The sequence below is a fragment of the Danio rerio genome, chromosome 8 (genome assembly GCF_052040795.2).
Source record: "Danio rerio strain M-AB ecotype USA chromosome 8, GRCz13ab, whole genome shotgun sequence".
Lineage (NCBI taxonomy): Eukaryota > Metazoa > Chordata > Actinopteri > Cypriniformes > Danionidae > Danio > Danio rerio.
The window spans coordinates 41,578,272-41,597,514 of record NC_141028.1 but is presented as its reverse complement, the minus strand read 5'-3'; the positions used below and the strand labels follow the sequence as shown (position 1 = coordinate 41,597,514).

The following is a 19,243-nucleotide window of genomic DNA, read 5'->3' as shown; positions in this document are numbered from 1 at the left end:
TTTTTTGTTCTAGAGAAAGTCATTTTTCATTTAGTTTGTCTGGATTAAAAGCATAAAAAAAAAACAATATTAATGGTAATATAATTAAATAATAATGATTTCTTAAAAGGCTAACATATAATAATAATAATAATAATAATAATATATATATATATATATATATATATATATATATATATATATATATATATATATATATATATATATATATATATATATATATATATATATATATTAAGGACAATATTGTTAGCCTTTTAAGAAATCATTATTATTTCATTATTATTTCATTATTATTAATATTAACGTTATTTTTGGCTACAGATCAAACCACTGTTGTCCAATGACTTGCCTGATTAACCTAACTTGCTTAGTTTATCTAATTAACATAGTCTTAAAATTGCATTTTAAGCTGAATACTATCATCTTGAAAAATAACCAGTGAAGTATTATGCACTGTCATCATGACAAAGACAAAACAAATATTTTTAGAAACTGGTTATTAAAACTATTATGTATAAATGTGTTCTCAGTTAAAGAGCGCGTATTTTGGGTTTTTGAAAATGACCTTCCATGCAGTGTGTAACACAGCACTAAGTGAATAAAAACATCCAGCCGAGGTTTAAATCTGAAAGTGCAGCTTGTTTAAAACTATTGATTCAGAGTCTCAGAGTCGAATAAATTAATCGTGTTGGATTTTGGATATTTTGCCTGAATGCATCTACGTTGACACGGTACATCATCAAATATGTAGTTCTGGATCTGGTAAAATGTGAACGTGCCCTTCCCTTCAGACACTATAGGAGCGAGAGGGGATCACAGAATTGATCATGACACGAAGATGATGATTCGGCTGTGGGGAATAAAGAGTATAAGTTCATTTTTACAACAAAATCACAGTATAACCAACCCTGTGCTGTGTTTGTTCCTGTTTTTTATTTTTATTTTTTTTGGGTACAATAACCTACGCTGCAACGCGGGACTTATCGGCCATTTGCTATTAAAGGATGGAGCAGTCAATACTATAATGTATGGGACTTTGGTTTGGGAACAAAATGAATCGCTAAACAAATCATCTGGGAGTCGTTGGAATAATTAGGTAAAATAAATGCATATTATAAGACAATGAAAGTGTCTTATAATTGCATGCATATCAGACTGTTGTTGGAGACCCCCAAAACAAAATATGACCTTTATAATGCATAATAGGGGATCTTTAAACAGTGCTGTGGGAAATAAATTAAAGGAGGGCTAATTATTTTAGCTTCAACTATATATTATAAAGAGAAATCAGATGGTGTATTATGTACAGCCTGCAAGTGTGAAGACCTCTCAGTTGCATAAAAACTGAAGTTGGAACTTTGACTTTTCATTGACATCTACAGTGTAAAAAATCTTGCTGACTTAATTTTTTGTTGTTGAATCAAATTAACTTTTTTAGTCATCTCAACTTGCATCAATCAAACTGACTAAAATATTAAGTTAAACTGTGTGCCTTCAAACTTAATTGAAACCTGTTTGCCTTATTTAAATAAGTTAAAGCTACATAACAATATTTGTACTCTTGACTTTTTGTCAATCAGCTTTGTGCAGTGTAGTTCCAATTTTTAGTCAGCAAAATGACTAATCTCAAAGATTCAAACAGACTCATATTTTGAGAAACCACTCAGTAGTACTCACTGGTTTCTTGCCCACTATGACTCTCTCTACTGCCTGGACCTGAGAAACATGGTCATCATTGGTTCTCAGTTCCCACTTCTGAATGCGCTGGTAGATTCCGACTAGTAAGTCACGTGGGATCTCCTGACCGTTATCCACCCCTGAGAAAGGAAGAAAAAATTGACAGACACACAAGAAGAGATTTAGCATACGCTTGTGAAATCCCTCACAGCTAGATGACACATTTAAAAGCAGATTGCGGGTTGACTTCTCGAGTAAGATCTAGTGTGTGAATGTGTGACGCTTAAGAGAGAGGGATTTGAACAGCACCTCGCAAGTTTTTGATGAAGTCGTCCAGCTTCATCTTCCTCTCCGCTTTGATATTGGGGCTGTACATATCTGTGTTAAGCAGGATGATGGCAAACGCTAGGATGAAGATGGTGTCTGGGTTCTGGAACTGTCTTACCAGTGCTGGATTACAAACGCAATACCTCTGACTGTGAAATAGAGAAGTAATATTTGAGAGCAAATATTTGAGGGGCAGATAAAACATGGTAAACATGATAAAACATGATTCTTTAAAGGTATAGTTCACCCAGAACTAAAAATGAAGTCAGAATTTACTGTCCCTTCATTTGTTTGACTTTCTTTCTTCTATTGAACACACTAAAAAGATGTTTTTAAGAACGGTGAAAACCTGTAACCATTGACTATGTATGTCAATGATTACCGGTTCATTACCGTTTTTTTTTATAAATATTGTCTTTTGTGTTCAACAGAATAAAGAAACCCATAAATGAACTCATTTTTGGGTGAACTATTCCATGAATGCTGTTATATTCATTGTAACCAACAGATATCATTGTTCAATGTGATTATTTTAAAGTGCTAAGTACATTATTTACTGAGAGCACATTTAGCTACCTGAAAGCCTCAATAAGTCTCTCCACTTTTTGGGCCTCTCCTTGGACTTTTATCTGAGCTTGAAATTTCCTCAAAGCATCATCGAGGTCCATTCCAGAAAAGTCCATTTCGTCAACAACACAGCTAAAAGCAGACGATAATGTTACATAAACATACAGTAGATGCTCCTGTTAAACATGCTCCTAGAGGGTATTTTACGACAACTATTAAAGGGTTTTACTTCAGGGCTTTATTTCACTTTAGGAGAAATTATTTATTTAAATAAATGTGTTGTGTATTAATTAATATGAATGTAATTGTAACAATTTAGTATTTTTAGCATCATGTAGCCTGTATAGTTATTCAATACTTATCACTAATAAAACATGTAGGGTTTATATTGTATATGAATTGACACACATGACAAAATAAAATTAATATTCATCATTTATTATGTATAATTAGTCATTATTTAAAATGCAGTAAATGGTTAAATATTCCCATGTCTTACATCTTGTTATAAACCTGCTGTGTTATTACTTTTTTTGTTTTACATTTTTGAGCAAGTCTCAAGCACAGTTGAATAAATTACAGCTCTTATAAATTAAAAATTAAATTGTACAGTTATTTGTAAATTCCTCAGGCCTAGTTTTGCAAGTGACTATTTAATAATAGTGAAATTTTTATAATAATTGTCATCTAAATAATTCTAAAACCATAGGAACCTGATAAGTTTAGTCACTGAGAACCATTTCCTCTGTTGTGACACTATATGCTAATGCTATATGCTATTAAAATCGCAATTCCACAAAAGATATTAAATAGGTGAAGCACTTTATTCAAGAAAAATTGTAAAAATCCCTCTGTAAAAATCCATGACGTTCAGCTGTTAAGTTTTTGCCTCAGAATTTTCTTTTAGAACCACTAGGCAGTTATATTTTGTTGTCCTCTGGTTTGTCACCTCTATTTAAAACAAATGTTCAAAAGCGTAACCGTATGTTCACACCAAAGCGGCAAGAGCGTCAAAGTTGCCGGAAGTCATTCATTTTCAATGAGAGCCAGCTGCGATAAGCGTCGAGGAGAGTTGAAATCAAGTCAACTTTATGGTAATGAGCTATGACGAGGTTCAGCAGCAAGCAATCAGAATGAAGAATTCATCGCTTGAGAGGAGTTCAGAGGAGAACACAGACCTGTGAACTTTGGCTCTGACCACAGTTGTTCCCAAGGGTTTGATTATTGCGGTCCCCATATTTCCAATTATTTCCAATGTTTTCTTACAGGAACATACACTTTCTTACAGGAACATACGCATTAATGTTATATATATATATATATATATATATATATATATATATATATATATATATATATATATATATATTTTTTTTTTTTTTTAAACGGGAATCTCATGCGACAGCAAAGAGCTTAGAATGATGCTCTTTGGCGACAGTACAAAACAGTATTGCTTCTTCAGGATATTTCAGACATATGGACATATTGGATAATTAAGTGGAGCAAAGCCACATCACATGCAACTTGATCTTCCATTGTTAAATGAATTTGATAAGAAGTGAACAACATACTCTTGCTAGAAAGCATGTTTTATGCAGGAATGTAACTGATATGATATGCTGCAACGGCCTCTTTAAATACAAGATCAATGTAGCGAATTTTGACGCTCTCGCTGCCGGGACTGAAGGCAGATATCGTTGTCGCCAGGGTGGCTAGAGCGACCTTGGACGCTCACCGTTTTCGGTTTGAAAGCACAATTAGTGTCTAGTAAAGATAAACTGCTTTCTTCGATTTTCACACCAAGGGACATATTTACTGTACTTTCCAAAAAGATTAAAAAACAGTGAAATAATTAATAAAGTTAATGAATTATTACATTTTCTCAATCATCAGACTACAAACTCCATAAATATAGGTATTTTGTATTTTTAAAAAGTGTTTTACAAAAAAAAAATACTGCCTATATTTGTTATTTTTAAAGCATTATGCGAGTCTGTTCAATTTAAAGTTAACAATGACATTTTTCAAAACAAATGTCTTTGAAGTGAACTCTATGCTTTGTTATTTTCTAAATGACTCAACCTTTTAGTCTTGGCTGCTTCTTAGAGAAGGTATTGTGTGAACTTACTCCAATACATCTTTGTTGAACTGTTTCTGTCTGTTTCCAAGAAACTCTCCGATCATCTGGCGACTGAGGCCTTTTCTCTCCAGGATAAAACGAGCAATGCCTACTGGTGTGTCTGACACAAAGCCCTTCTCAATCAGATATTGAATACCCTTTTCTGGTTTCCTGTAGTGATAAAACATGAGTCAGATTAATTCAATCACCTCAATGTTATTTGTAATATTATAGTCACTAGCTTGCTAAGTTAAATGGTGTTAGTGTTGCATATAAGATATAGTAACAGTTTACTTGAAGGAGGTGTACATTAGACCTAAGATAAGATACTTTTAAAACCATGACATGTCCTAAATATGGCATGTTTATGACAACTTGACATCACCAAGACAACAAAACCTGTCTTTAACAACTTTAACTTGTCATAAATCTGTCATCAACATGATTGCCATGAGGCCATTTTCTGATCTTTTTTTTTTAGTGGAACTGAATTTGTCATTAAAACTTCATTAAAAGTATTAATAATATGTTAATAAATTTGATAAAAGCCTTGTTAATATTTAAATATTGTTAATATTTAATTACATTAAATGACAATTTATTGACAAATTCAGTTTGTACCACTGTAGTTGAGGTAAATAAAAATTAATTGTGCTCTTACAAAATTCATGGTTACAATGGTTAATTTACACAATTACGATGGTTAATTATAATTATAATGGTAATGTTAAATAACAGATTTATGACAAGTTATGATGTCTTGGTAATGTCAAGTTGTCATGACTGACAGTTCATGATGTATTTGGTTGTCATAACAAATACAAGTCAAACATTGTCATTTTTGCATTCACGATAGCTCCTTTCACGCAGTGATCCCGGTAAATATCCGGAAAATTACAGACTTTACCGGTAAATGCAAAAAAGCGCTGTTCACACTGGCAAGGATGTTACGAAAATTTTCCAGAAAAGATATTCACACATACATTCTAAATTACTGATACATTCTGACATCATTAACCAGAAATGGACTCTAACCAGCTGCGCTTGAATTTGTAAACACAGAAGGGGTCGCGCTTTTGTTGATGCTTGATGGTACATAATATGTATGTGTGCTGGCGCTCACCGACTGCTTTACCTGCACACTCATTAAGCAATTGAAGCAGAGCTTGAAGGTAAACAAACAGCGATTTATCATAAGCATTTTATCAATATTTTTTTTGCCCAGTTGTCATTTAGAAGGAACATAGAAACGTTATCTGACAAACATCTAGCAGCTAAATGTGTCTAGAAAAACATTCAAAGGCTTTTATTTTCGTAAACAGCACAGATGTAAACGCATGTGAATGTTCTGATTGACTGGAGTAGACGTCTCACATCAGCTCGTTCTAATCGTGAACGCGCTCTTTCCAGCAATTTCCCTTCTGCGTTCACACAGCGCAGCATTCCGGCAGATTACCAGTAATGTGACGATTTCTCTTTCTGGAAAATTGCCGGAATGAATTTACCAGTATTTTCATAAAGGGCCTGTTCACAAATGACCGGCAATTTTCCGGAAAGGTCTGTATGTGTGAAAGGGGCTAATGATTAGAGTTAATAATACAGCATGCATAAAATCTCCTTCATATTCATGACATGTGCCATGTGATTATGAATATTTCCTGAGTCTTATAAACACCCCTTTCAGGTAAAGTGGTAGAAGATAGGTTTTCATTTTCTCTTACTTGTTGAAGAGATTGAGCCCAATGCGATATTGCCTTCTCTGAACCACATCATTATTAAAGGCAGGAGAGTCCCAGTTATGCCGGCTTTCTCTCTGATACGTCTGTTTCCCCAATGGAGGTAGGGGCTCCCGCAGACTGTCCCTTGATGAGGATCCTGAGCTGCAATTAATGGTCTCATTAGAGTTTGTGGTGGAGTTCAGAGAGTCATTATCCCCATCTGAGCAGCACTGTTGCTCCAAGCCACCAGGGGGCAGTGGTGCAGACGAGGAAGATGAGAGCGGTGTGGTAGGGGGCTGTTGAGGGGAGGACGACGACGAAGGGGTGTCTGGGTACTGGTGATGATGGTGGTGGTGGTGATGGTGATGGTGGTGCGCCATGTGGTGAGGGATATGCGACGGTATCGATCGGCTAGCTGGACGGGTTTGACCCTGTGCAGTTGTGGAGGACTGTGAACGAGCATTAGGGTTATGTTTTAAAGTCCCTTGAGGCGACCCTCCTGCTGAGTCCTGCTCATACACTAGTTGTCTGCTAAGGGAGCCTCGGTCTGAGCGGTCACTCATGTCCACTGAGCTGTCACTTGGTGGTTCAATTGTAAGTAGTGGTAGATGCCCTCCCCGTAAACGGTAATCACGGCACTCTGTGCAAGGTGTGCTTCGGCGACTATTGCTACTTCCTCCGCCCTCTGTGTCCCGACTGTCTTCCCTGCCACCGACTCCGCTTCCAACACCCCCCCAGAACTCAGTATCTGTGCTGCTAGGGGCTCGGTCTAGAGAAAGGGGTGAGGAAGGTAGTCCGTCGTCCATGTAAAGAGTAACATCACTATAGGAGGTGGCTGTGCTGTCCTCATGCATGCTCAATCCCCCAGTACCTCCACGATCCCTATCTGCAAGGCCTCTCCGTAAGGATGCGTGGCTGTTGCTGCTCCATATACATTCTCCGAAGTCGTCCACAACACCACTTACATCACCTATACCTTCTTGAGAGTCATCTCGACGTGGACGACATGTTAGGGCATCATCAATGGAGTCTGCCAAAGACTTCACCTTGAATAAAAAGGAATAAACAGATCAGATTGCTGTTAGTTCTTGTATACCTAAAAGAACAATTGTCATGGAACCAAAAATTTAAGCACTAAAGTGCTGATTTTTTACTGTAATATTATCTGGTTATGATCACAAATCTAAATAATTAAAACAATCTGTTCATACAGACAAGACACTATTCCACTTAAATGACCACCACATTCCAGTGTACAAATCGTTAACCTGCAGTCTTTCTTGTGAATGTAGATGTCCACTACAAAAGCAAAGGTGGAGATCACCTAAATCACAAAACATTCACTTAATCAGTTTGTTTGAAGTGCATTTATTGCTTGTGGTGTCTGGATGGTTTAATGACATGAATTGTAAAAGACACAAAACTTTACGTAGATATTCGGATACTCGAATGCTTGCAAAAAACATTATAAGCATTGAGGAAAAAACCTACGACAGAGTTCGAAAAGGTCAAGGATGACGTACTGAAGTTGGTCAGTTTTCTGCTGACAGTACAAGAAGAAATGGTTCAGATGACACTTTTAACCAACTATTACAATCGAAAGCCTGGGAGCGTTATCTTCAGAGGAAGATATTCTTTGCCAGCTAGGAGCTATGGCCTTGGTGGACAAGACCCCTGGAATGCCCTAATGCTCAGGGCTTTACATTAACACCCGCCACTCCCACTAGCCACTTTGGCTGGCTGAAACTCATTTTTAAATTGCCAGTGCTGGCTCGTTGTCACTACAGATTAGACTGTTAGTTTATGACCGTTTGTCTATATGTGTACAAATGTGATCTAATAGAATAGAGGAGCAGCAGGACTGACAAAAACAGCTTTTCGCGCGAGCAAAGGAAAGCAGGTGAATAACGAATGAGAGCATCACGCACAAGGCGAGACAGGCTTTCCTCACTCCCTGACGAGGGCTTTAGTGTCAAATCAAATAATCTGTGTGTGCAAGTCTTTAAAAGCTCCAGTGCTGTTTCCTCAATTGAAGCAACCGTGCCTGGAAATGAAATTAGTGCGATGCTCATGCACCCACAGTCCTTCAAGGGGTGGAGATTCTTTGTAAGCAGCAGCAGCAGTTGTCGTCGCTTTCGCATTACCCATTTTTTGTACAGAAGCTTTAATATGTTGTTGTATTCATAGTTAACTGGTGATCTGGGATCTTGAACAGATCGCTGTGCATAGTTTTAGATGCGTGAGAATATATATATTTTTGAATGTTTTGTTGAACAAAATGTGTATGTATTTTGCTTGTTTTGACACATTATTGAAAATTTGTGTCAAGGAAATAATTAGTTTGGTGTGGCCAGAGAAAAAAAAAAGGTAAATCCATATTGTGTTGAGCCCTGAAAAGTCCTGTGAAAAAGAACTAATTGCAATGCGACACTTTTTTATGAAAGCACAACCTGTTTGCTCATGCTCATTGGGTAAGCTCACAAACAAAAAAAGTTAAATGAATGAAGAGGCAAGTGAAAAAAACACAAAATCTAAATAAAGTAATTTTAGCATGCTGCAACACATGCCAAAGTAAAATTTATGCATATAAAATGTATTTTCCCAACAACAAAATTGTGGCTAGTGAAAATGGCCACAGTGGCTCGTGATCAAAAAAGTTAATGTCAAGCCCTGCTAATGCTGATGTAGTAGAACAAAATGCTTTGTTTTGTTTTATTCAAGTGTATCACCCTAGAGAGTAACTACTTAGAACAAAAATGGATTTCATCTCTGTATTAGCATTATTTGAGATATGCTCAGGTTTATCAAACTTTTGAGATATACTCCAGTATATCAGACATTGATTATTGCTTTGCTCTATGCATTTACTTGGAACAAAAAGGGATTTTCTTCTTTGTATTAACATTTTTGAAGATATACTCAAGTATATCAAACATTGATAGCTTAAAACATTAGGGGCACTTTTGTATTCAAAGGCTTGAATACAGTATAAAAGTACAAACCAGGAGCACGCTTAAACAGACTTCTGTATACTGTCAGTCTTAGGTCCTTTATTTTCAGTGAGAGATAAAGTAAAGAATTTAGTTTTGTTCTTGTATTTGTTTAATTCTTCTTTTTTACTGGAATAAATTTATTATTAAAAGTGTATTTTTATTCATTCTTTTCCTGAAGTCAACATTGGCTTCATTCGCAGAACCCATCAAGATACATTGTGGTAAGGTATGAATCCAATTATTTTTTGAAAGACATAACAATAGATGGCCCTAAACAAAGCTCTAACTAAGAAATAAAGTGAAGAGAGGATTCTGGCTTCTTTATTTACCTAGAGTATTAAAGGAAGGCATCCAGCACATGCTATGATAGAGTCAACTGAGTACTAACTTGTTTGGAGAAAGTGTCCTCCAGTTGGGTGTACTCTGGCCGTGGAGAGCTTGGCTCTGTGGTGCTGGTTGGAGAATGCGGAGGACCCATTCCTGGACTGTGACTGTAGTGAGTCGGGTTGGGTGGTTGAGGATGCCGGTCATCAAATGAATACTGCAGTCGCATGTTGGAGAGGATGATGCGGCGTGTCATGCGGCTCTCAGATGCTGAGCTGCGCAAGCGCTCAAAGTTCTTGTTCATACGATATTGACGGAATGCTGTCTGGATAGTACGTGCTGCTCGTCTGCTCACGAAGTAGCCGCCATATTTCTTCTCCAGCATCTCCACCTGCACAATGACAGTGGTTATATTTACTTTAAGGGAATGTGATTTGCTGTGAATCTTGATTCTTTTTTTTTTTGTATGCCTTACCTTCTTATCTTGCAGGTCCGTAGAGAGTTCATAGCTGTCCGATAGGGCTTTGCACCTCTTGTTCTCTTCTTCCTCTTGCTTGCGAAGGGCCAGACTAGCTGGTTGGTTGCGTGTACGTTGTGCCCAGGCAAGGCTAGCTGGGCTCGGAGGGGGCACAAAAGGCACCCGAGGGCCTGGCGGGCCACAGCTGTTGTCCCCGTAGCGGTCAGAACTGTGCACGTAAGGAGATTTGCTGGAACTCTCTGAAAAAGGACGTGCTGCTGAACTCTGGGTTTCCTCCTCACTGAAAGGGGTGGGTGAGAGATAGAGAGAGAAGAGAGAGAGGAGAGAGATGATAATTTAGAGTCTGAAACGCCCCCATAATGAGAGGATAAGATACAAATCTCAAGCAACTCAGGAATTCATGACATTATTCATTTTCCACTGACTTAGCATTTTAACTTTCAGGAAGGCTTTAAACAGGGCAAATGTCCCAAACAAGCCTCAGGCTTTCCCAGAATTATCACATTAAAAGCAAACACTACAAAAAAAGTAGCACAATTGTAGTTCAGGGTATTCGCAGTGTCTTAAAAAGTCTTAAAATATGCCTTAAATCTCAAAAGCGAAATTTTAGGCATTAAAAAGTCTTAAATCTACTGAAAAGTTGTGTTGTAGGTCTTAAATTTTTTTAACAGTTTTAACAGGTCTTAATTTTCCTTTGTTCATACCATTAACACCTATACAATCACCAACAATTCATCTTAATGAAACGTAACTTTTTATTTAAAAATAACATTTAAATTCCTTACAGTAACATTTGCTTAAAAGTTCTCCATTTATTTACTGCTGAGGATACTGACCTGACCCATATATATTTTTTTGATTATTATTATTATAGACTGAAGTAATTGGCAGCTTTGTTTTGTTCTATTTTTGGTAAGGATTATAGGGTTTGTGAATAAATCTATTTGAAAATTAATAAAGAAAATGTTCAAACTAAGTTGTTTTATTGTATTATTAAATGTATTAAACTTGAATCATTTTTGGGCAAGTGAAAATATTTTCTCACTGGGATATTCTAAAAAAATCCTTAGCATTTAGCCTTGTATAAATCTAAAATTTAATCAATCATGGTCTTAAAAATGTATTAAAATGTCTTACATTTAACTTGGTGAAACCTGCAGAAACCCTGCAGTTATACTTTTAAAAATTGTAACTTGATGTCTAAATTATGTAAGTGAATGGCTTAATAAGAGCTTGGTTGCCTGAATCAAAGTTTGTATATTAACTTGTCTACTATATGAACATTAAATTTCATTTACCATCTGAAACTTTAGATGACATAGAAATTCCTGTTAAATCAAGTACCTTTTATTTATTTACTTATGTGCCAGTCATGTGAGACTTGTGTGCTGCACGAAGGTTTCACTTATTTCTACACTACTAACACGTCCCCATCTTCTATTCAACAACTTTTCTCATTGTTAATGGCTTGTAGTCCTTTGATGCCAAAGATCTCTTACTCTTCCTACAGGGTATCATCATGAAAGCAAATGCTCAATTGATACCCATACTGTAAATGCAGCAAGGCACATAATGACATCAGGTAAGCACCCTCATTCAGTGTGACCTTCATAACAAAGTAAAACATACTTATGTTGTATATGTCCTGCATTGTCTGCAGAAAATGTTATGGTGGTTGCCGTGAAGCTAAGGTGGTTGGTAGTTGGTAGCTTAAGTTGCTAAGGCTTTCTGAGATGTTGCTAATGAGTTGCTGTTTATAGGCACTTGCAATTATGTTACAGACTACAATGATTCGTGTTCGGTTTAATAACAGGCCATAACCAGTTATGATGCTCTGATAGTTTTCTGACTAGATTTATTTTGGTTGCAACTTGCATATGATACTATAGCAAAGGAGATGCTATAGATGCATGCTCTAGCTTTATTGAAATTCTATATCTGAGGACATTTCATTGCTTGTGAATTTGCTGGAACAGTCAGCCACTGACACTGAAGTTACGATAGAACCCAAAATCCCCTCAGAACACCGTAATATTTCATCTCTCGCACTCACTAAGCAGCAAAGCTCAACATGTTGGTATAGCTTTGTTTATAGCATTTAAGAACATTAAGAAGCATGCTTTCTTTGAGCAGGTAAAATTAAAGGTTCAGTCTATATATCTGACTTTTACTAATTAATGACAAAATTGTATACATGTAAAGTACAAAAAAAAAAAAAAAAATCGAGAAAGTTGTGGATCGTCAATGTATCATGATACCGAATTGAACCGATTTGATGACATGATAATTGCAACCAAACCATAAGACCAGTGTTTGTTCACATCCCTAGCTCTTAGTTTGTGTTTATTTGAGTGGTAATGCATTCTGGGTGTTTGTAAATCTGCCGCTAAGCCATTCAGAGTTTGTGTTACGCTTACTGTAAAATTTATTTTCCCCTTTTGGGGCGATTTGTTCTAAAGCGTAATAGATTTACAAAACATATATCATATCACACACATAAGACAAACAATACACAACATTAATAGTACTAAACACATCAACTACCTCTTCCCATTAAAATTCAGCAAATCATTTGCACAAGGAACAACTGAAAGTTTAAATCTCAAAAATCAGTCCAAGGCACTCGAAAAATTTTAAATAATAAAAAGTTTTTATTCACATGGCTAATCCTTAAAAACCTATGCGTTTCGGCAAAGAACTGCCTTCATCAGGGTAACATGAGACCATAGTATTCACTGAAACTCCAGATGCACCTGATCACTCTTACCCTGATGAAGGTGTAACATTTAAGCATTAGCCATGCTAATAAAGGCTTTTTATTATTTTTTCCACATGCCTTGGATTTTATTCTCATTTTTTCTTTGCGTTTTAATTCAAGCAATATAGTTGTTTAAAGTTCTAGGTAAAGACATTAAACTACTTAAACACTAAATATAGTGATATCAGCATAACCAAGTCATCACGCTTCATGTTGCCTTACTAAACAATATCAGTGTTAGGAAAAAAAATTAATGTTACAATATAATGTCATTATTAAAAAATAGTAGCTGAATGTGTTACATTTTAATGCATTAGTGTAGCCAGAAAAATAACTAAAAAAAATCACAGTTATTACTATGAAAATTGGTTACATTTTGGCATGGATAACACGCAACTCAATAGGTTATATAACTTTTTATATAATTTTAGAGGTAAAAATCAAGATTTATGTTAGGCTATCATAAGGCTTTTTTCGTGATATTGGCATTTGTAAAAACGCTATCGTAAACCATTAGGCTTTTATTAAGCCTACTCGTAATTTGAGCTACAAGTCAAAACAAACTCGATATGCGAACTGTATTTTAGCTGTTAAAATAGGCCTACAGTATATTTTCTGGTGTTTAATTTTGCATGAGCAAATAGCAGTATAGCCTAAATGACATATTTTTAAAAGATTATCATTCAGTCTACCTGCAACACATGTGAGAGGTTGATATGTGGCAAATCCACTTGCGCACTATATACACATTTCATTTATAACACTGTAAACTCGACTTCACAGGCCGATCATTTAAACTCAGAAGTCATTTTTTTAACTATTCTATCTTGAGACTGCTGCTGCATAAAGGGAGGTTTCTTTTCACAACTGTAAATGTGCACTTTAGCAATGTCATAATGAAAGCAAACATTTCAAAGGGTTTTGCATTTTGTCAATTTTAGCTTAATTTTAATAATATTCCTAATAATAAAAACAATAAAATAAATAATTAATAATTTCCTCCGGATGCTTCGGTTTCCCCCGCAGTGCAAAGACAGGTACAGGTGAATTGGGTAAGCTTAATTGTCTGAAGTCATGGTTTCCGCTACATTCATTCTTCCATGGCGGGACGCCACGGCAAAATTCCTCCCACAGCTACATTACAGCTTCTCATTTAAAACTTTTTTTTTAATAGCGGGGGACTATCGCACCAAAACGTATTAAAAGGTACGTGAATTATAACAGCGCAAACTTTTCTGTAAGTGTTTATTTGAGAGCGCACAAGAAGATCTGCATGCTCTTGAAGCGGCTTATATTTGAGGGGGCGTGCAAGAAGTTTTGTGCACAAGCAGAGGAAATCTGCGCGCAAGCAAGGGGATCCGCATGCTGTAGTCTATTACATAAATGCAATCTCAACTTCTAATAGTGCGCTCATGACATTTCTCATTAAAATAACGATACAGGTAGTTGATACAGTTGTGTATAAAAAGGCTTGCCGCCACAGCTAGAAAAAAATCCTAGAGGAAACACTGGTATGAGTGTAAATGAGTGTGTGTGGATGTTTCTCAGAGATGGGTTGTGGATTGATAAAGGGACCAAGCCGAAAAGAAAATAAATGAATGAATGAAATAATTAATTATAGTGTAGACTACTGTGGGACTGTGCAGTGAACTAAACATTTTATTAAGCTACTAGGTTTGCGAGGGCACAAATTCTTTCTGAGGGTACAATAGCTCCATTTGCCCGCTCTATAGATTTCAAATAGGATAACCCCAGCACTTTTACCCCTAATACTTTTTTGAAGATATTGCTGTGTAGTTGCAAATGCATTTGGAATTATCTTCTTACCTTATGTTGGGATTGCTACATTTTATTGTGTTTCTGCTTCTGTACATATACCTGCTCATATTTGTTGTTCCATACGGCTCACATTATGCCACAGTGCAGTTTTTTCTGCACATTTTGTGTTTCTTATTTATTTTTTTTTTTGCAAGAAATTGTAATTTTGACTAGTTGGAGAAACAATAACACACTACCTTTCAGGAATGTACACAGAAAAAAAAGATTCATTGCATTTACAAATTTTTTTTTTAGCTAAGTGGTTGCAAACAATTTATATGCTGAATTGGAACAAACAAATTCATTTAAGTAATGCTCAATTTCCTTTGTTTGTTTACATTCAGCCCATATAAATTGTTTGCAACACCTACCTTTAAAAAATCCAATTAATAATTTTTCAATGTTTACAATTTGGGTTATTATTCTTGCTGGTAGCACCAACACATTTCACACTGACATTTTAATAATCTCTCTTTAGATTCTGTAAACACCACAACAAGAAATAACAGAATACGAACAAAAAGTCTATTGACGCACAGGCATACAGGGCCAGTCACCCCAGTGCAGAGGCGTCGACCCTTAGGTTTTGCATGGGAAACACAACAGCATGTGATCTGGACTCATAATCCTGACACAGCTTACTGACAGGACAGTCAATGGGTACTTCTGAATCACTGCAGGCAACTTCCTGTTCTGTATGACTAAGTCAGAATAGGTTATTGAAGGCAAGATATTATCATATAATGCTAATGTACTGCAATTTAGACACCATGAGTAACTATTCTCACATTGTGTAAATATGTTTTCCTCTTTTAAACCCACACAAAGACACTTGTGTACTATATTTTTGTTGAATATTACATGTAACAACAAGTAACCCTTATACACCTGTCCAGAAAGAGCCAGTCTGTACAAAAACACAATAACTTTGTCACTCTCTATTGTATGTAGAAAAACATACACCTAATATGTTTTTTTTTAATCATAGACACAGATGTTAAAACTGGAAACGTAACTTTGCACTTACCACATTTACTCAAAACACCTAACCAAGCGCAAAAAACCCCCGCACTTAAACATCCACCCTGAGAACTAGAGGAGGTTTCGCTTCCTTTAAGTCCAATTTAAGCAGTGAAAGCTCCTGGAATTCAACAAGTGCTGAACTTTGTGGCTTCAGAGTCGTTTTGCAGTTATGACCGACTGTCAGGAGGTCACCACCACATAGTCACATGGCGGTGCTTAAACCCTCCCTTCTTCCATTCTCTCTCCCTCTATTTATTTACATTACACAAAGTGCGCTGGTGTGGTTCGGCGAAGTCAGTAGCTCGGAACAAGTGACCTGATACATGAAAGAGGCTGGAGTTTCTGGCCCAATCAACTTCAAGATCTCTTGCTGTGCTTGTGTATGTTGTCGCCTTCATATTAAACTTGAGTTTTCACAGGTGTTTTGTGTTTATCGTCTGTTAAAAACTGTCAGCCCTCTCTGTTGTGCCGGTCTGTGTTTTTCACCCCTTATACGGATGGTTTCCTGTATTTGTATGGGGTGAAAAAAAATTGAAGGGCAGGAAGGAAGACACAGCGATTGCCTTTAAAGCTACACTTTACCATTAGGAAAGAACATTTCTGTATCTGTTTGTCTCAGTTGTTTTTAATGAGATCAAATGAGAAGCAGCTTTCAATTTTCTCTTTTCTGTTGAACACAAAAGAAGATATTTTGAAGAATGTTGATACCTGGAACCATTAACTTCCAATTTGTAATTTTTTTTTACTATGAAAGTCAATGGTTACAGGCTTTTAGCTTTCTTCTAAATATCTTCTTTTGTTTTCAACAGAATAAAGTAAATTATTATGTTTTGGAACCATAATAAGGTGAGTAAATTATTATTTTGGGTTAATTATCTCTTTAAGAAAAAGACCCTGAACATCCCTTGTCTCTCTATTTGTGTCTTCACTGTAAAAAGTGATTAGTTACTTAAAGCGAGTAAAATCAATTGCCTTAAAAGCAACAAGTTGACTTCACAAAAATAACATAAGTAAACCCAATGTACCTTGGAACTGTTAAGTTAACTTCATTTTTATAATTATGCTGACTGAATTCACTTTTTTTAAGTCAACTAATCTCTTTTTTCAGTGTCAGACTATTTTAGTAGGTCTGTTTTCAACTAATTACTGTAATTATTAAAATATTACACATTTAGTGCTTTATTAAGTTTATAAAATCTACAATTATAGCCTGAATTTAGAAGACACACTGGAGTCTGGAAGAGCAGATTTATTTTACTGTATGTCATTTTGTCAAATATAATAAAGGTGAATTGGAAAAATGTGATAAGTTTACTTTTATTTTAAAAAGTGACTTCAATTTGCATAGAAAATGATGTCAACTTAACAGTTTCAAGGCACACTGGGTTTAAGGGTTTACTTACGTTATTTTTGTAAAGTGAATTAGTTGCTTTTAAGGCAATTGGTTTACTTACTTTAAGTAATTAATCACTTTTTACAGTGTATATTGACAAAAAAGTTTACTGGATTAAACTTTTCATTAAGTTCAATTATCTGAACTCAAAATAATTGCATATCTTTAACTACATGGCAAAATGTGTATATATGTCTCTCCAAAGATATTGTAGTAAATATTCCTCATGGTTCTTTATAACTTAAATCTAGAGCCAAAAAAGACACACATTTAACCCACCATTTACTGTATTAAATAAAATGTAAACAAATCATCTCCCTAAAAGTTTATCAAAGGCATAATTCAAACATTAAAAGTTTTAATATTTATAATCATTGTAGCACATCACACTCTAGTCCAGTAGGTGTCAGAAAAAGCATATATATATATGTGCCTCATTAGCGGCCATTTGGTGTGAGTTGGCATGTCATAATACAAGGTCAGGTGATTTCATAAGATAAACCAGAAGTATTTAGTTGTTTTTTTTTCTTCCTTTTTTAAAACTTTTGTAAACTAGTCATTGTTTTCTTGCCCTATCAGAACCAAAATGGTGTAATCAGATACTCTTGTGTCTGAATATAAACAGAGATAAAAAAAACAAAAAAAACAATAGAAGTTATGATTTGGGTTTGCCACAAGACTGATGTGTGTGGAATAAAAATCTCCATAACTCATCAAAGATTTAATTCAAGGTATTTATCTGTGGTATAACTCAAACCTAAAAATTCCTTATTTTTTAATATAATCTTAGTTAAACCCCTGGAAACTATATTTATATATTTATTCAGTTTTACCAAGAAAATCAGTAGCACATCATGCCTTATCATAAATATACAGTTAGGTCCATAAATATTGACACATCAACACAATTCTAACATGTTTAGCTCTATACACCAACACAATGAATTTGAAATGAAAGGATTTGCAACCAAGTATTAAAAAGTGAAAGTTTGATTTGTGATTATTATTCTGTCCCATTACTTTTGATCCCTTAACAAGTGGGAGGCACATATGCAAACTGTTGTAATTCCTACACCGTTCAAATTAAAGCTGTCAGTCTGCAGTTAAAGCACATCTTGTTCATTTCATTTAAAATCGGTTGTGTTGGTGTATAGAGCCAAAAATGTTAGAATTGTGTCAATGTCCCAATATTTATGGATCTAACTGCATGTGCCTCATTTGGTTTGATGAGTTGGCAAATCATAACTATAAGGTGCATTCAAGTCACTTCCGTAAAATTTTTACCCAATTTTTAAACTTACATAATAAGTGCAATAATCAGTGCATTTTAGCTTTTTTTTATTTGTACAGTACTGTAAACTGAATTGTCAGGTATCCTGTCTTAATTGCACATTAAATTTTGTAGATACGATGTGGGGTTCTTGTCATTGAAAGAAAATAAATATTAGATAAGGAGCTCAAATTAGCTTATGGAATAGGTTGTGTTTTGGTTGAGCTCCACCAAATTTAACCATTTAATTTGATTATTTTAATCGTATTTTTGAGCATCTTACATTTGAAATCCACACTAATAATAATTTTAATATTTTGTTTATATAACCTTTCTTACTTTTTTGGTCATGATTTTTTGGTCTTTCTTACTTTTTTTAGCACATAAATGGTTAAAAGTTGGCGACAATATACCTAGACAAAAAAATATAAATTATATTCAACAAATTCAGCAAAACGTCAGATGTTTTTTCCTTGAAATATAATATAATATATGATAATATTAGCAATCGAGGGCACATAATATTTTTAAATACAGACCAAGATAGTGGACATGAGACTACACTTCACATGAGAGCATAGAAGTGGCAAAAGAAGCAGAAGAATATATTGCTGAAAAGAATAATAATAGTGGCAATTTTAGAAGGTTTTTACTAAAATTGAGTAATTATTTGATATCCCTGTGTGTTTTATTAAGCACTACAACACATCGGAGACTATTGACATCTTATTATATTCCCTAACTAAATATTCATTCAATTGTTTCCTTTTATTCA

The 19,243-nt window shown here is 35.2% G+C and overlaps 1 protein-coding gene and 1 long non-coding RNA gene across 18 annotated transcripts in view; one reads left to right on the top strand and one right to left on the bottom strand.

The window, feature by feature from the left end:
* LOC141375883 (uncharacterized) overlaps positions 1-19,243 on the top strand; it is a 270,920-nt gene that overhangs the window by 25,552 nt on the left and 226,125 nt on the right. The gene's annotated exons all lie outside the window — the stretch shown is intronic.
* The window catches only part of iqsec2b (IQ motif and Sec7 domain ArfGEF 2b), a 179,418-nt gene that overhangs the window by 19,858 nt on the left and 140,317 nt on the right, over positions 1-19,243 (bottom strand). The window contains 7 exon segments of the mRNA XM_087265109.1: positions 1,681-1,820; positions 1,990-2,156; positions 2,584-2,706; positions 4,703-4,864; positions 6,415-7,457; positions 9,793-10,119; positions 10,204-10,486. Of these exon segments, the coding sequence (XP_087121235.1) occupies positions 1,681-1,820; positions 1,990-2,156; positions 2,584-2,706; positions 4,703-4,864; positions 6,415-7,457; positions 9,793-10,119; positions 10,204-10,486 (2,245 nt within the window).